Here is a 22,515-nt window from a genome sequence, read left to right as displayed (position 1 = left end):
AAAACTTAAAATCACCTAAAGTTAAATGTCCTATACTTAAAAAGATAAATTAGCAATTGTGAGGGATTATGCCAGATTACATTCAAGCAGCAATAGTGAATGCTTTTAAAACAAAGTACAAAACAGCTCAGGAACAGGCCCTTCAGCCTTCAAAGACTGCGCCAATGTATTTTATCCTTCTATACTAAAACTTACAGTTTAATATTGTGCGCAAACACAGTAAGTAACTATCCAGACTCATATCATAGAGATGCGTCTCCCCCATATAGCTTCCCCCACCCCCACTAAGTACTTCCTTCTCCATTTCTTCCAACTTTTCTCCATTTTAATCATGGTAGAGACAATTAATATACTTAGTTTCAGTACTGTCTATTATTTAAATGGAATAAAGTCTGAAGAAAGCTGAGAAAGGAGGGAAATTGAAGGTTCTAATATACGAATCACAAAATAGCTAGCACACAATTTCAGTAGGTAAACAGGAATGGCAAATGGACGGTTGGCATTTATTTTTTAAGGAAATGGAGTGTAAAAGTAGGAGGATTTCGCTAAAATTACAGAAAGCGTTAGTCAGACAACACCTAGAATTCTGTGAATGGTTTTTGTCACATTATAAAAGGAAAGGTATACTGGCAATAAAGTTTGACTAGGTTAATCCAGAAGGGATTTTTATGAGGAGAAGTTGAATAGATTGGTCTTGTACTCAACAGAGTTTAGAAGAATGACAGGAGACCTTAAGGGCTTGACAGAGTAGATGCTGGGAGGTTGTTTTCCTTTGTGGGAGAATCTCTAGGTCCTGAGACACAGTCTTAGAGTTGTGCATTTAAGACACAGGTAGTCAATCTGTGGAATTCTTTAGCACAGAAATCTGTTGAAGCTGGGTTGTTAAGTATATTTGAGATAGAAAGGACAGATTTTTAATCAATAAGGGAATCAAGCATTGACGATCCCCATGATTCATTCAATGGAGCAGACTTGATGGGCTGAATAGTTTTCTTCTGTTCCTATGTCTGAGGGTCTTAAAGATGTTAAGCATATGGAGGCAGGTCATAGATCAATCGTGATATCACTAAATAGTAAAATGTGCTCAATGTGATAAACAATCTAATCTTGTTCGTATTAAATATCCTCTTTTCTCCATCTTATAAAAAGGAACAATTACAACCAACTTACCTTTGGATTGTATTCTTTCACAGTTTGGAGAAATGATAACACATTTAAGCTTTTTCAGTTTTAGATGTTTTAACACTTCTCTCAGCCCCATTACAATCCTACGTTTTTTCTTAGCTTTAATTGGATCCTTCTGGTACAAACGATCTTGGAAACGGACAAGTTCTTTCAGCAGGTCAGACACATAGTTATCAACTTCTTTACTGAGCACTTGGCTGCAATATCTTAATGAGAAATAAAAACATGCACATGGTGAGAAACTATCGCAAAGTATATGTTACGCAAGGAAAAACATGGTGTCGGTGTCAGCAGAGGAATGAAACTCACGAAAAATTTGCACTTGCTGTTCTCATCATATGATAATAGGCAAAGCCAACAGGCAAAGTAGAAATTTGCATTACAAATTACAATCTGAAATTCTATGATTTTTGAATTCAGATGATAATAAATCACAAGTACAATGGAGGAGTGAAAATTACAGTACAAGCAAATTTGCATGATCATATTGGTGATGCAAATATAGAGTAGAAGGAGCGGTAAAGCCATGAATGCCTAAATATTTGAGGTAAATTAAGATTCAAAGCCAATGTAGTCAAGGGAAGAGAGAGATGATAGAGAAGTATGATGATTCAGGCAATAGATTATTTAAAGAAATTAAATTTACAGATGTGAAGGATGACAGGTTGTAGAGAATAGTATTGGAAAAATAATCATAAATCCGATACTATAGAAAATTATACAGATTTAAACTAAGTAGATAATTAAAAGTCATTTCATAACCAATATGTTTCTGTTATCAAGCATGTATGCAGATATTTACTGAGACCGTTCAAGTTTGAAGTCTCTGACTTTAAGAGCTTAAATAGTTTCATTTTGCACAGAAAAAGCACTATCTGCATACAACAATTTTGTTTTAAAGATTATGAGCATAAACCCTCATTCTTATAATCATTAGTATTTTCTACAATCATCACAAAACTATCCACTATTCAAATAATAGATCAACAATACAATATAAATCTATGAAAAACAGAACTGTTTAGATTTTTTAACAAATTCTTTGGAGTAATTTGAGGATATAACAATTAGGGTGGACCAAGGGATAAGAATGGATGTAGCATACGAGTTTCCAAGAGGCATTCAATAAAAGGTGCTACATAAAAGGTTACTGCCAAAATTAGAGTGCTGGGAGTGATATATCAATATGGAAAAGAAACTGAGTCGAGATGAGAATCAGATTGGCAAATTGCAATCAGTAAAATGGCCACAGGGATCAGCTGTGAGGCTTCAAATATTTACCATCCATGATAATGGCGTGGATGTAGAGACTGACTATATTGGAGCAATTTTACTGACAATATAAAAATGAGTAGGAAAGCAAGTTGTAGGGAGAACAATTAGTCTTAAAAGGTAATAAAGATATATTATATGAATCAAAATTTAACAGATGGCATACAAAGGTTAGAAAATGCAAGGTTTCCCACTTTAGGGGTTAAGAATTTAAAAACAAATAATTAAATGGGGAGAGGAAATAGAAAGACATGGTATAGATGGATCTGGGAGACCTGTACATGAATCATAAAAATGTGCTGAACCAGCAAACAATTAGGAAGCTAAATGACGTGTGATCTTTATTGCAAAGGGGAAAAAGTATAAAAGTGCAGTACACAAGGATCCTCAACAGCAGGGAGGCACATGCAAAGCTAGAAGGAGACAGTAATCAGAAATGGTAAAGTGAAGAGACCAGTCAGGCCGGAACTCAACAGGGTGCAAGGAATGCCTGTTGGATTAAATTGCATCTATTTCAATGCAAGAGGGCTGACAGGTAAGGCCGATTAACTTAGGGATATTACAACCATACAGAAACATGGCTAAGGGAGGGACAGGACTAGCAGCTTTACATACCAGGTGCTTTAGGTGGGACAGAGGGGGTAGAAAGAAGGGAGTGTGTGTTGCATTTTTGATAAAGGCGAGTTTCACAACAGTAGTCAGAGATGAAATAAGTGAAAAGTCATTCAGTGAGGCTTTGTGACTGGAGTAATAAATAAGAGGGGATGGTGACATTATTGAGGTTGTATTTCAGGCTCCCTAACAGTCTATGGGAATCAATGGAACAAAGATGCAGAGACACTGTGGAGATTTGCAAGAGCAATACGGTTGTCATAGTAGGGAATTTTAATTTTCCTAACACAAATGGGGACTGCCAGAGCACCAAGAGGAATGGGGTGGAATTTGTTGAGTTCGTTCAGGAAAGTTTCCTCATGCAATATATAGAGGGTCCTAGTCCGGAAGGGGCAAAACTCAACCTACTCTTGGGAATTAGGACAGGACAGGTGACTGAGGTGACAGTGAGGGAACACTTTGGCACCGGTGACCATAATTCTATTAATTATAAAATAGTTATGAAAAGGTACAAAACTGGTCCACAGGTTCAAGTTCTAAATTGGGGCAAGACAAATTTTGATGGAATTAGAGAGGAGCTTGAAGAGGCTAAATGAATAGATTGTATGCAGACAAAGGGACATCCAGCAAATGGGAGGCCTTTAAAAGTGAGATGGCTATAGTTCAAGGTCTGTATGATCCTGTGCAGGTGAAAGGCAAGGTTGGCAGGAATAGGGAACCCTATAAAAAGAGATATTGAGGCTTTGACCAGAAAAAAAGCACAAGGTATGACTTAGGTACAGGCAGTTGGGATCAAAGGAATCCAAGGAGGTATATAGTGGATACAGGAGTTTACTGAAGGAGGAAATCAGGAGGGCGAAAAGGGGGCATGAGATAGCTTTTACTGAGAAGATTAGGATGAATCCAAGAGGTTCTTTAAGTATATTAAAGGAAAAATAACTCCTCCTGTGGATCAGTGTTGTCCCTCTCCATAATTATTTTAAAAGAGAGAGGGACAATAAAGGACCAAAGTGGGCATGTACATATAGAACTGCAGGAGATGGGCGAGGTTCTCAATGAATATTTATCCTCTGTGCTAATCGTGGAGAAAGACTTTAACACTTGGGAACTTGGGGAAGTTGATGGTCATATCTTGGGGACAGTCAATTTCATAAAAGAGATGGTGTTGGATGTATTAGAGTATATGAAGGTGGATAAATCTCCTGGTCCTGACCAGATATATTCAACAACACTGCAAGAGGCTGGAGGAGAAATTGCGGAGGCCCTGGCTAATACTTTTGCATCAGTATTAGCCACACAGATGAGGTCCTGGAAGACTGGAGGGTAGTGAATTTTGTGCCATTATTCAAGGAGGGCTGCAAAGAAAAACCTGGGAACTATAGACCAGCAAGGCTAACATCTGTGGTGGGTACGTTAGTTGAGAAGATTCTGAGAGATAATATATACAAGCATTTGGAAAGACAGGCTTTGATTAGGAATTGTCAGCGTGGCTTTGTGTGTGGGAAGTCATGCCTCACAAATTTGTTCGAGTCCTTTGATGAAGTGACCAGGAAGGTTAACAAGGATAGGGCAGTATGTGTAGTCTATACGGATTTCAGTGCAGACTTTGATAAGGTTCCAAATAGTTGGCTGCTCTGGAAGGTCAGATCGCATGAAATCCAGGTGAAGCTGGCAAATTGGATACACAATTGGCTTGATGATAGGAAGCAGAAGGCAATAGTGGAAAGATGCTTATCTGACTGGAGGCCTGTGAATTGCCTCAGTGGTCGGTGCTGGGCCCATTATTGGTTGTTATCTTGATCATTGATTTGCATGAGAATGTGCAAGGCATGATTAGTAAATTTGCAGATGACACTAAAATAGGCAGTATCCTGGACAGTGAGGAAGGCTATCAGAAATTGTAGCAGGACCTTGATCAGCTGGGGAAGTAGGCCAAGAAATGGAAAATGGAGTTTAATATAGATAAATGGGAGGTTTTGCATTTTGGAAAATCAAATCAAGGTAGGCACTTCATGGTGAATAAAAGGGCCTTAAGGAGTATAGTGGAACAGAGAGACCTTGGAGTTCAGGTGCACGGTTCTCTGAAAGTGGATTCATAAGTAGACAGGGTAGTGAAGAAGGCTTTTGGCACACTGGCCTTTATTAGTCAGGGCATTGAGTACAGAAGTTGGGAAGTTATGTTGCAGTTGTATAGGATGTTGGCAAGGCCACACTTGGAGCACTGTGTTTAGTTTTAGTCACATTGCTACAGAAGGAATGTTATTAAACTGAACAGGGTGCAGAAGAAATTTACAAGGATGTTGCCAGGGCTCAATGGTTTGAGTTATAGGGAGAGGTTAGACAAGCTAGGACTTTTTTCTTTAGAGTGTAGGATACTGAGGGGGGAAATCTTACAGAAGCGTATGAGATCATGAGAGGCATGGATAGGGTGAATGCACTCAGTCTTTTTCCCAGGGTTGAGGAATCCAGCAATAGAGGGCTTCAGTTTAAGGTTAGAGGATAAAGAATAAAAGGGAACCTGAGGAGCAACTTTTTTTTATTTTGCACAGAGGGTGGTATGTATATGCAATGAGCTGCCAGCGGAAGTGGTTGAGGGGGCAACATTTACAACATCTAAAAGGCATTTGGACAAATACTTGGATAGGAATGGTTTAGAAGAAAATTGCTAAGTGCAGGAAAATGGATTTAGTGTTAATGGACATTTTAGTTAGCATGGACCAGTTGGGACCAAGGGCCTGTCTCCAGGTTGTAGGACTTGGACTCTTGCTTCAACTGTACAAGGCATTGTTGTTGCTGCACCTTGAGCACTAGAAACAGTTCAAAGAAGTTTCACTAGACTGATATTTGAGAATGAAGAGTTATTTTATGAGGGAATATTGAGAGATTTAGACCTATACTCACGGGAATTCAACATGAGAGATAGTCATCAATTGAATTTTAACTTCCAAACAAGGTGGCACACTTACAAGCTAGTTTTAGGCATCCATAAACATACTGTACCCTGTGTGAAGACTTTTATTATTTGTTGGGATATGCACAATACACACATTGCTATACAGGCCAGCAGTTGTTGCGCTTCCCTAATTTGCTTGAGAAAGTGGTAGTGATGTGCCACCTTTTCTGAACTACTGCAATCCATATGATATAGAGAAACTCACAGTATTGATTAGATTTCTCCATTTCCAGGGCATTCCACATAGCTTAGCACTGATGTGGAATTAAGCCCCAGAATTTAAAAGCATATCTAATACCTCAATCATATGGATTGTAAAAGGTCTAAAGTGTTAGAGGACACCCAAGCTGAAACTCCATTATATTTGTTGATGGGCCAGAGTTAAAAATTGCCTCGCGTGGATGTACTCAACTCATTACTTGATTAAAAATATTCTTAAAATTTTTCAAATTTTTTTTCCTGCTCATGCCAAGAAATTTCCTTCTTGATAGTTGTTGTTGGTAAATATTATTTCTGCGCTAAAGTTTATCATGGTGGTGCAAATTGTACACTTTATGATAATTCAAATTTACATACATTTGTCACATGGTTAATTTGAATAGTGTTTGTGAGCATAAATCCTTCACTATTTCTAAACTTATCATACTGCTTATCAAAACTTAGCTTCAATCCCAACAAACTCTGTTCCCTAGCCAATGACTTCCATCTCTCCCCCCAGCAACAACCTAATGCTGTTCCAGACTGTCTACAATCTTGGCGTCATATCTGATCCTAAGATCAGCTTCTGACCACATATTTGCATCATCTATTTCCACTTCCTTAAATGTTACCAGACTATGCTAATCTGATGTTGAAATCCTCACCAATGCCTTTGGTGGCTCTAGATTTAATGACAAATTTGATGAGAAGTTTCTTACATTCTACCCTCTGGAAACTTTGACTCATTCAAAACTCTGCTGCCCATGTCCTTACCCACATTAAGTCCCATCCACTTATCATCTCGTTGTGTTTTTCTTTTAAAATAATTCATTTACAGGTTGGGTCAATGGTTAGTCCAACTTTTTTGCCCATCCCTACTTGCCGAGAGGATAGTTAAGAATCAATGTGCTGACCTACAATTGCTCCTGATAAAGCAACATCTCAGTTTTAAACTTCTCATTCTTGTATACAACTTCCATCATAACCTTGTCACTGTCTGTAAATCTTGCTCAGTCTCTTGGGTCTCCAGGGAACTGCACTGCTGTAATTCTGTTCTCTTCAGCAACCCCAGTTTGAATTATTTCAGCAATAATGACTGGGGCTTCAGTTGCCACGGGCTGAAGCTTTGGAATTCCCTCCCTACATGCACATCTCTGCTACTCTATTTCTCTTTCCCCCTTTGACTTTCATTTAAACCCACCTCTTAAACTTTTGTCCCAAAGATCAGTCTAACAGCCAATTTCAAATCACTTCCTAATTTAATCAAGAAACTATTCTTCAGTCATTGGTGAATCCTCTCTCCTTTCTCTCCCCGCCCCCCCCCCCCCCCCCCCCACCCCCAACACCACCTACAAAATTATCAACATGCATTGAAGGGGTTCCCAAAGGTTTTCTATTATAAAACAATAAAAATATTGCAATAGCTCCTTCCACTGTAATTACCCCAACATTATCAGAACTGCCCTTACTGAAAAATACCAGAAAGCATCACTTAGGCCATAAGTGCATTTATGCATCCCCACTAGTCCTGCTGCTTCCTTTGGGGACTGTAAGAATATTTCCATCTTGAGCAGGTTCCCTGGAAAGAAAGCTACCTTGATATCTATAGTTACATTTCCAATAAGAGGATGCTAAAATGGCAAAAATATTTTTAAAACTAGTTTCTCAGCCATATGCAAGTTGACCTTAAACCCTCTTTCTTCAAACATTCCTCAAAAGTTTCAGCTACCAATCTAGCCTTGGCCTTATAGGTGAAACATTTTCCGTATAGATCCACCTGTGAGACAAACAGTTTGCCTTCTATCATCAACTTTCGAACATACTCCGAATTCTTTCCAGTTGTCTAATTTTACTTAGCCTATTTTACTACCTTAATCTTTCATTCCATTGTCAGTCAGATTCACATAATGCAAATAAAACTTTTCCATCACGCCCAATAATCTTTCCGGGCCCTTTCCATTTCCTATTTTATAGTAAACCACCTCCCCAAATCAGAAATCTCTCTCTAGACAGTCTGATAGATGCCTCAATGCTCCTCTAATTTTTTTTGACACTCAGCTTTAATGAATGCTTTTTTAAAATCTGTGTATAATGCATTATTAAAGGTGAGGACTAAAAAAAGCAAGCTTTCTGTATCTTCCATATCCTTCTCCACAGTAAACTAAATGAGTATTTTTGCATCAGTGTTTACTGTGGAAAAGGACATGGAAGATATAGAATGTCGAGAAATATATGGTGACATCGTGAAAAATGTCCATATTTCAGAGGAGGACCTGTTGGATGCCTTAAAATGCATAAAAGGTGGATAAATCCCCAAAACCTGATCAGGTATACCCTAGAGCTCTGTGGGAAGCTACCGATGTGATTGCTGGGCCCTTTGTGGAGATATTTATTTCATCAATATTGGTGAGGCACTGGAAGACTGGAGGTTGGCTAACGTGGTACTACCATTTAGGAAGGGTGGTAAGGACTAGCCAGGGAACTATAAACCGGTGAACCTGAGGTCGAGGGTGGGCAAGTTGTTGGAGGGAATCCTGAGGCACAGGATTTACTTATATTTGGAAAGGCAAGGACTGATTAGGGATAGTCAACATGGCTTTGTGCATGGGAAATCATGTCTCACAAACTTGATTGAGTTTTTTGAAGAAGTAACAAAGAGGACTGATAAGGGCAGTGTGGTAGACATGATCTATATGGGCTTAAGTAAGGTGTTTGACATGGTTCCCCATGGCAGACTGGTTAGCAAGGTAAGATCTCACGGAATACATGGAGAACTAGCCATTTGGATACAGAACTGGCTCAAAGTTAGAAGACAGAGGGTGGTGGTGGAGGGTTTGTTTTTCAGACTGGAGGCCTGTGACCAATGGAGTGCCACAAGGATCGATGGCTTGGATGTGAACACAGGAGATATAGTTAGTAAGTTTGCAGATGACACCAAAATTGGTGGTATACTGAACAGCAAAGAGGGTTACCTCAGATTACAACAGGATCTGGACCAGATGGGCCAATGGGCTGAGAAGTGGCAGATGGAGTTTAATTCAGATAAATGCAAGGTGCTGCATTTTGGGAAAGCAAATCTTAGCAGGACTGATACACTTAATGGTAAGGTCCTAGGGAGTGTTGCTGAACAAAGAGACCTTGCAGTGCAGGTTCATAGCTCCTTGAAAGTGGAGTCGCAGGTAGATAGGATAGTGAAGAAGGCATTTGGTATGCTTTCCTTTATTGGTCAGAGTATTGAGTACAGGAGTTGGGAGTCATGTTGCAGCTGTATAGGACATTGGTTAGGCCACTGTTGGAATATTGCGTGCAATTCTGGTCTCCTTCCTATTGGAAAGATGTTGTGAAACTTGAAAGTGTTCAGAAAAGATCTACAAGGATGTTGCCAGGGTTGGAGGATTTGAGTTATAGGGAGAGGCTGAACAGGCTGGGCGGTTTTTCCTGGAGTGTCAGAGGCTGAGGGGTAACGTAACAGAGGTTTACAAAATTATGAGGGGCATGGGTAGGATAAATATACAAAGTCTTTTCCCTGGGGTCGGGGAGTCCAGAAGTAGAGGGTACAGGTTTAGGGTGAAAGGGGAAAAATATAAAAGAGACCTAAGGGGCAACTGTTTCACGCAGGTGGTACGTGTATGGAATGAGCTGCGAGAGGATGTGGTGGAGGTGGTACAATTGCAACATTTAAGAGGCATTTGGATGGGTAAATGAATAGGAAGGGTTTGGAGGGATACGGGCTGGATGCTGGCAGGTGGGACTAGATTGGGTTGGGACATATGGACAGGTTGGATCGAAAGGTCTGTTTCCATGTTGTACATTTCTATGACTCTGTATGGTCGCCCAGGCTGAGTATATCCAAGATGATAATGATAATAAGGACAGATGTTCAGTAGACACACTCATGGAAAAGTAGGTCAGCACAGGTATTGGGTGACCAACGAATACTTAACGATCATTGACCTAATTGCAAATGATGAATTTCAGGACATGAGAGAATTTGTATGTTACAGTAATGTTTACTATTGAAAGTCTGTTCAGCAATAGTTGTGTGAGAGAAACCATGCAATGATTGATGAAATGTTGTACAGAAAGAGTGGCACAACAGCTGAACTGTAAGTTATGAATAGCACAGGCAAGGGCATTACATGCAACAAATTTCTTACAAGTAGTGGGGAATATAACCTACACAATTAGAATGAGGTCAGAACCCTAAACTGCTTTCAGTACTATTTAGCAATCCTCCATCATTTGAAGTAACAATGATCATAGAGTCATAAAGATGTACAGCACAGAAACAGACCCTTTGGTCCAACTCGTCCATGCCGACCAGATATCCCAACCTTATCTAGTCCCACTTGCCAGCACCCGGCCCATATCCCTCCAAACCCTTCTTATTCATACAATCATCCAGATGTCTTTTCAAATGTTGTAATTGTACCCCCCTCCACCACTTCCTCTGGCAGGTCATTTCATATATGCACCAATCTCTGCATGAAAAAATTACCCTTTCAGTCCCTTTTTATATCTTTCCCCTCTCACCCTAAACCTATGCCCTCCAGTTCTGGATTCCCCCACTCCAGGGAAATGACTTTGTCTATTTATCCTATCCATGCCCTTGCTAATCAGTCTCCCATGGGGAACCTTGTCGAACACCTTACTGAAGTCCATATAAATCATATCTACTGCTCTGCCCTCATCAATCTTCTTTGTTACTTCTTCAAAAAACTCAACCAATATCTACAAAATGCAACAGTCATTCCAAACTATTTCTTTAGATTCATGGCTTCTCGTTCATTAAATTCCTGAGCTAATGAAATACTTCCAATCAGATGTGGTGGCATAACTTGATATGTAATACGTTTGCCACATTGCAATGTGATGTATTCTTTATTTGTAATGCTGGCATCAACTAAGAATAGATCTAATTTCTGAGAGGTGAGAAATTGTTTATATAATTTCCGTGTGGTTTCATCAACAGAAATCTTGGCCTTCCTGACAAGAAATTCCATTTCTTAAATGGAATATAATAATGCCTAGATCCAGTGAATTGCAAGTTTACCACTTTAACAAAATCATCCTCATGTCCAAATGTATTTCGTCTTTTTCATCAAAAGCTTATTCAGTAATAATGGTACAGCATTCTGGATGACATAGTTTATGAAATAATGCAGTCCTTTAATTTCACAAGTGAGAGCCACTCTCTTTAAAGATGTTCATGTATTACCATCTCCGAATTGAGAGCAGGTAGAGCTTTCATATTGTAGGTACCTATTTCTGTCTTTGTCCAGGCTTTCGAAATGATAGTTCAGCCAATCAAGGCCACACATTGTTGAGAAACAGCCACTATTTTGTACAGCACAATTGAAATCAAATTAATGTTCAAAACCATCTCTTTCATGGGCTGCTTCAAATACTTCATTCCTCATACTTGGACAATTTCTGACGGTAATATTTAGAGTTGCACTGAAAACATCTATTAACTATTGCTCTTATTTCTGGGATCCTTTCATTGTCAGCTATCACTCCAATCCTCTATTTACCTTTATTCAGAAATCTACAAATGTATGCCTCTCCTCAAAATGTAGTTTGGAAATTCAATCCATACAGGTGTCTCAGCCAAGCCCACCTCAACTTTGAGAGTAATTAATCATAAGGACTTCCACCACAGCATTGAGGAGATAGCTAAAAACAATCATCTCCTTAAAGTGAGTTTTTTTGCAGCAGCAACCATTTGTTCATAAAGAGTTATTACCACAACACTGAACAATGGACAAATGAAATCTGTGTGCAATCTAACAATGCAAATGCCAACACAGAATCTGAAGTTTCTAAATTGATTTTTAGACCTTTATATTATGTCTGAAATTCTACAGTATTTTCTTCCATGGATTGACAGTGTTGGAGGGGAATACAAAGTACTCCACCTCCTATCGTATATACCTTTCTCTAAAAGAAGCACTTTTTCCCCCAAATTCAACCAGCTCACAGAGGTTATTTATACACCTGTGAAGCAGATGGGACTTGAACACAGGATTCCTGGCTCAGAAGCAGGGACCCTATTATTCACCACAAGATCCCAATTAATCAGCTGTTAAACACAAAGTCCAGTGAACATCACTCACTTTCAGTCAACTCTGGTTAACCTTTAAAGAGTTCTGCATTTCTAACACTGATGTGGTATTATTTGTAAAAGTGGTGGTGGATGTGTGGTGATTTTAGTTCTGAAAACAGGTAATTGGTGTTGAGGGAAAGGGACATGTTCATGATATCTGCAATAGAGCCAATAACGGTATGTTGATAATTTGGGTGGAGCAGTAGTACACTGTTAAGTAACATGAAAGGTGATGTTTTTGTGAATGGGGCAAGGGTAAATTAGAAAGTAGGTGACAAATACAGAAGGGAGAATGAATACAGGAGCTGAAGGTGTTTCTGATCTGGAGTGTGAGTATGTAAAAGTACTTCATGATCTAATGATAATATCGACCCCTGACCCCAGCAATGCTCTATTGTTTGGAAGTACAAACAGCATAAGTGCTCAAATTCAAAGGATCAGAATTTTGCAGAATCTAACGACAAATGTCAAAATACTTACTTTCATGTGGTACTAAATTAAGCAACACGCTTAATAATCAAATTCATTCCAACATTAGGCACTAGAATTTCACTTACTCTCTAAACCGTCTACTGTGTATCTTTGGACGTCTGGAATTCATCAAAATGCTTTCTGTCAAAGTTCCTTCAGGATATTTCGGTGCTTCAGAAAGTGATTCTAAATTTTGATTGCATGAAGATGGAGCAGAATCAGCCAAATCTGTTGAATCTAAATCAAAAATATAGCAACATTTTTAGGTCACAGAATAGTATACACAGCTGAATAAAATTGCACAAAGTATTTTCACCAGTAAAATTCCGTTATCCAGAATTAGAAGTAACAGGTCTTTTAACCTTGCTCAAAAACTTGCCCTACTATTGCATACTCTGCTCAGAAAACTCCATGCGGGGTGTAGCTGGAAACGTTAAATTTGTATTCACACTGTTGGATCTGTTGCTGCCTCTCTTCCCGAGTTGAGCAGCTATGGTACTTCAAAACATATGGGGAACACCTGATGTGCTACTTAGTCCCTAGAGGCAGTGAGCAAATACAACATGGTGTTACAAGCGTGGTAATAAGTGAAATTCTGAATCACTCTGACCATATCCATGAAAACAGATCACCAAAAGGGCAGTGTCAGGTTTTAGAATACAGGCACATATAAGACAAGCAGTCAGATGGGCTGATCAGTGGCAAATGGGATGTCAGTCTTGATAAAAGAGTTTCCTTCCATTTCCTCTAAATCTTCTTCCCCTTACCTTAAATCTATGCCCCTGGTCATTGATATCTCCAGCAAGGGTTAAAGTTTCCTCTTTTCTCTATGACCCTCATATTTTTGTACATCTTAATCATATCCCCTCTCAAACTCCTCTGCTCTAAGGAAAACAAGATTAGAGTGTGGTGCTGGAAATGCACAGCAGGTCATGCAACATCCGAGGAACAGGAAAATCAACATTTCGAGCAGGAGCCCTTCACCTGCTGTGCATTTTCATCACCACTAATCTTGACTCGAATCTCCAGCATCTGCAGTCCTCACTTTCGCCTAGTCTAAGGAAAACAACCCCAGTTTACCTAATTTTTCTTTATAATTGAAAGTCTGTAGCTCCAGCAATATAATCTCCTCTGTACTTTCTCCAGTGCAATCACTGATACATAAGCAAGCAATGTAAGGGAATACATGGTGGACCCTGGGAAGTACCGAAGATCAGAGGGACCCTGCTGAGCATGTACATTGGCCCTTTAATGGAGGAGGACAAGTGGATAAAGTGGTTAATAAGGCAACTTGGATACTTGCCTTTATTAGTTGAGGCACAGAGTTCAAAAGCAAGGAGGCTATGCTGGAAATATTTAAGATGTTGGTTAGGCAACAGATACAGTATTTTATACAGTTCTGGAATCCACTTTATAAAAGTAATGTGATTGCTGTTGAGTTGAAACTAGTAGTGTATGCACATGTTCTCTGTCTGTAAAGAACAGAATACATACCTTCAGTACATAAAGAAGTGTAAGCCTGGCTGACAATCGTAAAAACGTTGTCTGTATACTCCTCCACACATCCAGGTTAATCCAGTGAATATTGTTCAACTGTAGAATCACATCCTATATTAGACACTGTTTTGCGCTTTGCAGGTGCATCCTAGTCAGCGACAAAGTCAGTATATTATCTGTTGCCAAACTCCTTTATAACAACGGTGGAGGACACCCAGGACTTGCACGCCCTTGTTGGAGTGGGAGGAGGAGTTGAAATGGTTGGCCACAGGGCGGTGGGGTTGTTGGGTGTGTATCCCAGAAATGCTCTGAGTTGGCCTTCTGTCTCCCTGATGTACATTGAGAGCAACAGACACAGAAGATGAGGTGGGTGAATGTGCAGGAAAATCTCTGCCAAATGTGAAAAGATCCTTTAGGGCCTTGCACGGAGGGGAGTGGGGAGGAACGTTTGGGCACAGGTTTTACACCTCTTGTAGCAGCAAGGGAAGGTGCCGATGGTGAGGGTGGGTTGGTGTAGGATGTGTACCTAACAAGTGAGGCACAGAGGGGAATGATCTCTGCAGAATGCTGACAGGGATGGGGAGGGAAGTATGCCACTGGTGGTGAGGTCTAATTGTAGATGGCAGATATGGTGGAGGATAACGCATTGTATCTGGATATTGGTGGGGTGGAAGTATGGGGAGAGGGTGGAGCAGATGCACTGGAGAGCATTGCTGATCACGTAGGAGGGGAAATTGAGGGCCTGGAAATAGGAGGCCATCTGGCATGTCCTGGAGTGGGATTGCCCCTCCTGGTAGTAGATGTGGCAAAGGCAGAGGAATTTGGAATAAGGGATCATGTTTTCCAGGACTGGGGGTGGAAGGAGGTGTAGTCCAGGTAGCTGTGGGAGTCGATGGATTTGAAATAGATGCCCATGTTGAGGCATTCACCAGAGATGGACACAGAGAGGTCCAGGAACGGGTGGAAGATATTACTGAAGTTGCTGAACTGTTCAACCTCCTCGTGGAACACGAGGTGGCCATCACTAGTCATCAATGTAGCAGAGGAAGAAGTGGGGAAGGTGGACTGTTCCATTTACGCTACAAAGAGACAGGCATAGCTAGCACCCATGCAGGTACCTATGGCCACCCCTTTGGTCTGAAGGGTGTAGAAGGATGCAAAGTTGTTGAGGATGTGAATCCGTTACGCCAATTGAGTGTGTTGGCGGAGGTGTACTGGATGGATTGGCAGGACAGGAAGAAAGAGGGCTTGGAGGCCTTCGCCATGGCAGATGAACACGTATAGATACTGTGGCTGGGAAAACGAAAGTCATGGAGGGGAGTTCCTGGACCATGGGGAACAGGACAGTGTCAAGATATGAAGAGATAAGTCTGGTGGGACAGGAGCAAGTGGAGACAATAGGTCGAACCGGGCAGTTGGGCGTTTGTGTAACTATGAAGTTGGAGGCTGTGGATGGGAGATCACCGGAGGTGATGAGGTTGTGGATAGTCTGGGAGATGGTTTGGTGATGGAAGGTGAGGGGGCAGTAGCTGGAGATGGCAGAGTTGGTACCTGGCTTCAGAGATGTATTCCAGTATTCTGGAATAGATCCTTTTAGGTCTGAGGTACCCATCTACATTAACACCAAAATCACCATTTTTTTTTATATTGTCATGCCCTCGTTAAGGATATCACTCAAGTCCACTGGCTCTATGAATAAATTTTCTTTGTCCTTGGATGGACCTTTCCAATCTACTCTCCTGTTCATTACATACTTATAGTTAGCCATAGGATTTTTCTTAAAATTGTTTGCCAAGGTCATTTCATGGCGCCTTTTAGCCCTCCTAACTTCTTCTTTCCTGCTTTTTTTTATATTCCTCAAGGGCTGTCTTCAATTTCCTTAACCTTACATATGGCTCCTTTTTCTCTTTAACTAAGCTCACAATTTCTCATCATCCAAGGTTCCCAAATCTTGCCATCCTTATCCTTCATTTTCACAGGAACATAATGGTCCTGAACTCTAAAAGATTGCCACATGATATAAATCTAGACGCACATTTACACTCAAACACCTGCCCCCAAAATACATTTCCCAGTTCCTGCCTAATATTGTCATAGATAGCCTTCCCCAATTTAGTACTTTTACTTTTACACTTATCCACCAGCAAATTAAAAATGACGAATTATGGCGACTATTCCCGCAATGCTCCCCCACTGAAAATTCTTCACCTGGATGGGATCATTCCCCAACAGCAGGCTTAGCATGGTCCCTTTTCTTGTCTATTCACACATTTCTTCAAGAAACCCTCCTGAATGTACCTAACAAATACCTCCCAACATCCAAAACTTTGGTGCTAAGGGAGTCCCAGCTCATATATGGGAAGTTAGTGCATTTAAATAAAATATTGTAGCTATAACAGAAATTTGGTTTAATCAGGAAACACCAGTGATCATCGACCTCCAGTCAGAAAAACACCCCTCCATAATACCTTCTATCTTCTATGTCCAAATCCCCTACTTCTTTCACATTCCTATATTGCCCGAAATATCTCAATCCCAGAACTTAAGCTACCAATCTTGTCACTCTGACAACCAAGTCTCTGTAATAGCTACAATATCATAGTTTTATGCACTAAACCAAGCTGTAAGCTCATTGCCTTATCTGTCATACTTTTTGTGTTAAAACAAATGAAATTCAGATCACCAGTTCTGCAGCATTCAGTAATCTCTCACTCTATGTTCTTCATCTTAGAGTCATACTTAGAGTCATACAGCATGGAATTATCCTTACTGGCTTTAGTCTCTAAAGTCTCCTTGGTCATTTCCACTTGCTGACCTACTGTGCTGGTTCCCACCCCTTGTCACACTAGATTAAACCATCCCAAATGACACTGTCACACCTCCCTGCCACAATATTGCTACCCCTCCAGTTTAATCCTTCTTGTACAGACCCTGAAAAACATCCCAATGGCTCACATATCTGAAGCCCTCCCTCCTTCACTCGCTCTTTAGCCAAGTATTTTAACTGTAAAATCTTCCTATTCACGGCCTCAGTCACATGTAGCACGGGGTATAATCAGAGAATCATAGAATCCCCACAGTGCAGATAGAGACCATTGGCTCATCGAGTCTGCACTGATCCGCCAAAGAGCATCCTGCCAAAACCCCTGCATTTGCTACAGACAATCCACCTAGCCCACACAACATTGGACATTACAGAGAATTTAGCATGGCCAATCCGCCTAATCTGCACATCCTTGTACTGTGGGAGGAAACCCATGCAGACACGAGAGAACATGCACACTCCATACAGACAGTTGTCAGAGGTTGGAACTGAATCCAGTTCGCTGACCATGCAAGATAGCAGTGCTCTCCACTGTGCTACCTTGCCTAGTAAGCTTGAGTTTACAACCCTAGATGTCTTGTTTTCAACGGATTACTTAGCTCACTTTGCAGGACCTCATCACTCTTCCTGACTATGTTGCTGGTACTAACGTACCATTACGTCTAGTTGTTTATCCTCCCTTTACAGAATACCTTGTGCCCACTCCTTGACCCTGAAGAATGAGCAATGAATGCTGACCAGCCAACAAAGACCACATTTCTTGAAGGAATAATTTTAAGAGATATATCAGATGGTTTTTTTGCTAGCTAAACGAAGTTAAAGTGTGGGGTTGGATTAGGGCATTGATTTAGATATCAACCACGATTTTAGTGGTTGATGGAACAGGCTTGAGAAGCTAACTGATCTCCTTCTGTTCACTGTGTTCCATAATTGTCAAGTGAACACAAATATGAGTCCAATTGGGTACATGTTTTACATACATTGATTTACAGCTTGAACTGTAGCTGAAAGTCCACAAATAACAAGTTGGATGGTGCAATAGGAAGAAAATTTTTTTTTAAAAACTTCAGTCATGGGGTGTGGTGTTCGCTAGCAGGTCAGCATTTATTGTCCATTCATAGTTGCCCTCAAAAAGGTGGTGGTGTCCACTTTCTTGAACCACTGCAGTCCATGTGCTTCACGGATGCAGCTCATCAGCTCCTTCTCCACGGCACTGAAGACAATAAGATGTAGGAGCAGATTTAGACCATTTGGTCCATCAAGTCTGCTCCACCATTCGATCATGGCTAATATGATTCTTTATCTCATTCTCCTGTCTTCTCCCCGTAACTATTGGTTCCCTTGCTAGTCATGAGACTCTCTCTGCCTTACAATCACCAGGTAACAGATAATAAATGCAGACCAAGCCATTGAGGCTCATATCTGCATAGTGAATTTTAAACAAAAAATGTTTTCTTCCTATCCTCACTCTTAGCATGCTCTTTCATTTCAATAGCTACATTTCCCTTAAGGAAAAAAGCACAAATATACAGACTACAGAGGCTTAAAATATTAAAAGGACTATTTAATTCAAATCATAGAACAGTGCAGTACAGGAACAGGCTCATCGGCCCACCACATCAATGCCGACCGCGATGTTTTCTAAACTAATTCCATCTGCCTGCACATGATCCATATCCCACCATTCTCTGCCTGTTCACATATGTGTCTAAATGACTCTTAAACTTTACAATCGTATCTGTTTAGACCACATTATTCAGCAGTTCATTCCAGGTACTTATCTGGAAAGCAACATTCCTTGCACATCTCCTTTAAACTTTACCACTCTCACCTTAAACCTATGACCCCTAGTTTTGACATTTCCACCCTGAGAAAGAGACTCTGACTATCCATCTTATCCATGCCTCTCATAATTTTGTATACTCCTTTCAGTTTCCCCTCAGACTCCAACGCTCTTGCGAAAACAATCCAAGCTTGTCTAACTTTTCCTTACACCTAATACACTCCAATCCAGGCAACATCCTGGTAAACCTCTTCCACAACCTCTCCAAAGCCTCCATGATTTTCCTATATTGAAGTGATCAGAATTGTACACAGTACTTCACATATAGCCTGACCAAACTCTTATACATTTGCCATATGACTTGCCAACTTTTATATTCAGTGCTTTGACAGATGAAGACAAGCATGTCTTTTGCCTTCTATACCAACTATTCCACTTGTTTTGCCAGTTTCAGAGAGTTATGGACTTAGGTATATCAATGCTCCTCAGGTTACAGCCATTTACAGTATACTTTCCTCTTGCATTTTACCTCCAAAAATGCATCACCACACACAGGTACAGATTAAACTTCAGTTGCCATTTCTTTGCCCAATTTTCCAGCTGATCCACATCCTGCTGCATCCTTTGATATCCTTTCTTACTATTCACAATTCCACCAATTTTCATGTCATTTGCAAATGCTAATCGGACCAAATCATTACAAGAGGGTCCAACACAAACCTTAAGAAACACCAGTGGTCACAGACCTCCAATCAGAAAAACACCCCTCCAGAATACCCTCCCTTCTTTGGCCAAACAAATCTTATATCCAACTTGTTCATATACCCATCCAAACGCCTCTCAAATGTTGCAATTGTACCAGCCTCCATCACATCCTCTGGCACTCATTCCATACATGTACCAAGCTCTGCGTGAAAAAGTTGCCCCTTAGGTCTCTTTTGCCTATTTACCCTATCCATACCCCTCATAATTTTGTTAAACTCTAAGGTCACCTCTCAGCCTCCGACGTTCCAGGGAAAACAGCCCCAGCCTGTTCAGCCTCTCCCTATAGCTCAAATCCTCCAACCCTGGCAACATCCTTGTAAATCTTTTCTGAACCCTTGCAAGTTTCACAACATCTTTCCGATTGGAAGATGACCAGAATTGCACGCAATATTCCAACAGTGGCCTAATCAATGTCTTGTACAGCCGCAACATGACCTTCCAACTCCTGTACTCAATACTCTGACCAATAAAGGAAAACATACCAAATGCCTTCTTCACTATCCTATCTACCTGCAACTCCACCTTCAAGGAGCTATGAATCTACACTCCAAGGTCTCTTTGTTCAGCAACACTCCCTAGGACCTTATCATTAAGTGTATAAGTCCTGCTAAGACTTGCTTTCCCAAAATGCAGCACCTTGCATTTATCTGAATTAAACTCCATCTGCCACTTCTCAGCCCATTGGCTCATCTGGTCAAGATCCTGTTGTAATCTGAGGTAACCTTCTTTGCTGTCCACTACACCTCCAATTTTGGTGTCATCTGCAAACTACTAACTGTACCTCTTATGCTCGCATCCAAATCATTTATGTAAATGACAAATAGTAGAGGACCCAGCACCGATCCTTGTGGCACTCCACTGGTCACAGGCCTCCAGTCTGAAAAACAACCCTCTACCACCACCCTCTGTCTTCTAGAGCCAGTTCTGTATCCAAATGGCTAGTTCTCCCTGTATTCCATGAGATCTAACTTTGCTAATCAGTCTCCCGTGGGGAGACTGTCGAACGTCTTACTGAAGTCCATATAGATCACATCTTCTGCTCTGCCCTCATCAATCCTCTTTGTTACTTCTTCAAAAAACTCAATCAAGTTGGTGAGACATGATTTCCCACGCACAAAGCCATGTTGACCATCCCTAATCAGTCTTTACCTTTCCAAATACATGTACATCCTGTCCCTCAGGATTCCTCCCAACAATTTGCCCACCACTGAGGTCAGGCTCCCCAGTCTATAGTTCCCTGGTTTGTCTTTACCGCCCTTCTTAAACAGTGGCACTACGTTTGCCAACCTCCAGTCTTCTGGCACCTCACCTGCGACTATTGATGATACAAATATCTCAGCAAGAGGCCCAGCAACCACTTCTCTAGCTTTCCACAGAGTTCTCGGGTACACCTGATCAGGTCCTGATTTATCCACCTTTACCCATTTCAAGACATCCAGCACTTCCTCCTCTGTAATCTGAACACTTTGCAAGGTGTCACTATCTATTTCCCTACAGTTTGTATCTTCCAAATCATTTTCTACAGTAAACACTGATGCAAAATATTAATTTAGTATCTCCCCCATTTTCTGTGGCTCCACACAAAGGCCGCCTTGCTGATCTTTGAGGGGCCCTATTCTCTCCTTAGTTACCCTTTTGTCCTTAATAAATTTGTAAAAATCCTTTGATTCTCCTTAATTCTATTTGCCAAAGTGATCTCATGTCCCCTTTTTGCCTTCCTGATTTCCCTCTAAGTATACTCCTACTTCCTTTATACTCTAAAAGGATTCACTTGATCTATCCTGTCTATACCTGACATATGCTTCCTTCTTTTTCTTAACCAAACCATCAATTTCATTTAGTCACCCAGCATTCCCTATACCTACCAGCCTCTCCTTTCACCCTGACAGGAATATACTTTCTCTGGATTCTTGTTATCTCATTTCCGAAGGCTTCCCATTTTCCAGCCGTCCCTTTATTGTGAACATCTGCCCCCAATCAGCTTTCAAAAGTTCTTGCCTAATACCGTCAAAATTGGCCTTTCTCCAATTTAGAACTTCAACTTTTAGATCTGGTCTATCCTTTTCCATCACTATTTTAAAACAAATAGAACTATGGTCGCTGGCCCCAAAGTGCTCCTCCACTGACACCTCAGTCACCTGCCCTGCCTTATTTCCCAAGAGTAGGTCAAGTTTTGCACCTTCTCTGGTAGATACATCCACATACTGAATCAGGAAATTGTCTTGTACGCACTTAAGAAATTCCTCTCAATCTGATCTGTACCAGCCTACCATGAGGGAACTTTTCAAATATTAATATTTAATTATCTTATTCTCATTATTCAGATTTACCATGTGGTGAAAAAATTCTGGTTGTTTTTCACAAATAAGGTGCGGGATTTTATAACTCATTCCTCACTCTCATAATCAAACTTTTAAATGCAAATTGCAATTTAACCCATTCATTCCGTGTATGGGTTAAATTAATTCATTCCTACTCACAAGGAACTGATTCATAATTTAGGGACTAATCATTCCCATATGAATGTTAAGAAAAATCAAAGGAACAGTTATTCAGCTATTATTTCCAAATATTAAATAAGATTTTTGCAAAAATTAGTAACATTCCATCTATGATATAACTGATGAGGTCAAAGTATGTTTCATATATAATAAAAATAAATGTACACTTTTAAAGAAGTTCTTCAATTTTGTTCAGAATGTTTAAAGAGTAATATAAGTGCAACCACAGACTGCAGATGTATGCTACAATGCATATTATCTGTACACTGCCCATATACAAAGTCACCGGTTACAAAAATTCGAACTATTTTGGTATTCTGACATGAGAGGTAAGCAGCTAGTTCTGGC

The 22,515-nt window shown here is 40.4% G+C and overlaps 1 protein-coding gene across 4 annotated transcripts in view; it reads right to left on the bottom strand.

Moving 5' to 3' along the window:
* LOC132824249 (selenocysteine insertion sequence-binding protein 2-like) overlaps positions 1-22,515 on the bottom strand; it is a 118,267-nt gene that overhangs the window by 19,197 nt on the left and 76,555 nt on the right. For all 4 annotated transcript variants that reach the window (XM_060838582.1, XM_060838575.1, XM_060838602.1 and 1 more), the window contains 2 exons: positions 12,884-13,034; positions 1,171-1,391 (listed from right to left, as the gene is read on the bottom strand). In XM_060838582.1, coding sequence (XP_060694565.1) covers positions 1,171-1,391; positions 12,884-13,034 — 372 coding nt within the window. The remainder of the gene's footprint in view (positions 1-1,170; positions 1,392-12,883; positions 13,035-22,515) is intronic.

Source organism: Hemiscyllium ocellatum, chromosome 2 (genome assembly GCF_020745735.1).
Source record: "Hemiscyllium ocellatum isolate sHemOce1 chromosome 2, sHemOce1.pat.X.cur, whole genome shotgun sequence".
Taxonomy (NCBI): Eukaryota; Metazoa; Chordata; class Chondrichthyes; order Orectolobiformes; family Hemiscylliidae; genus Hemiscyllium; species Hemiscyllium ocellatum.
Note: the sequence above shows the minus strand (reverse complement) of the source record. Positions and strands in the feature narration are given on the sequence as shown.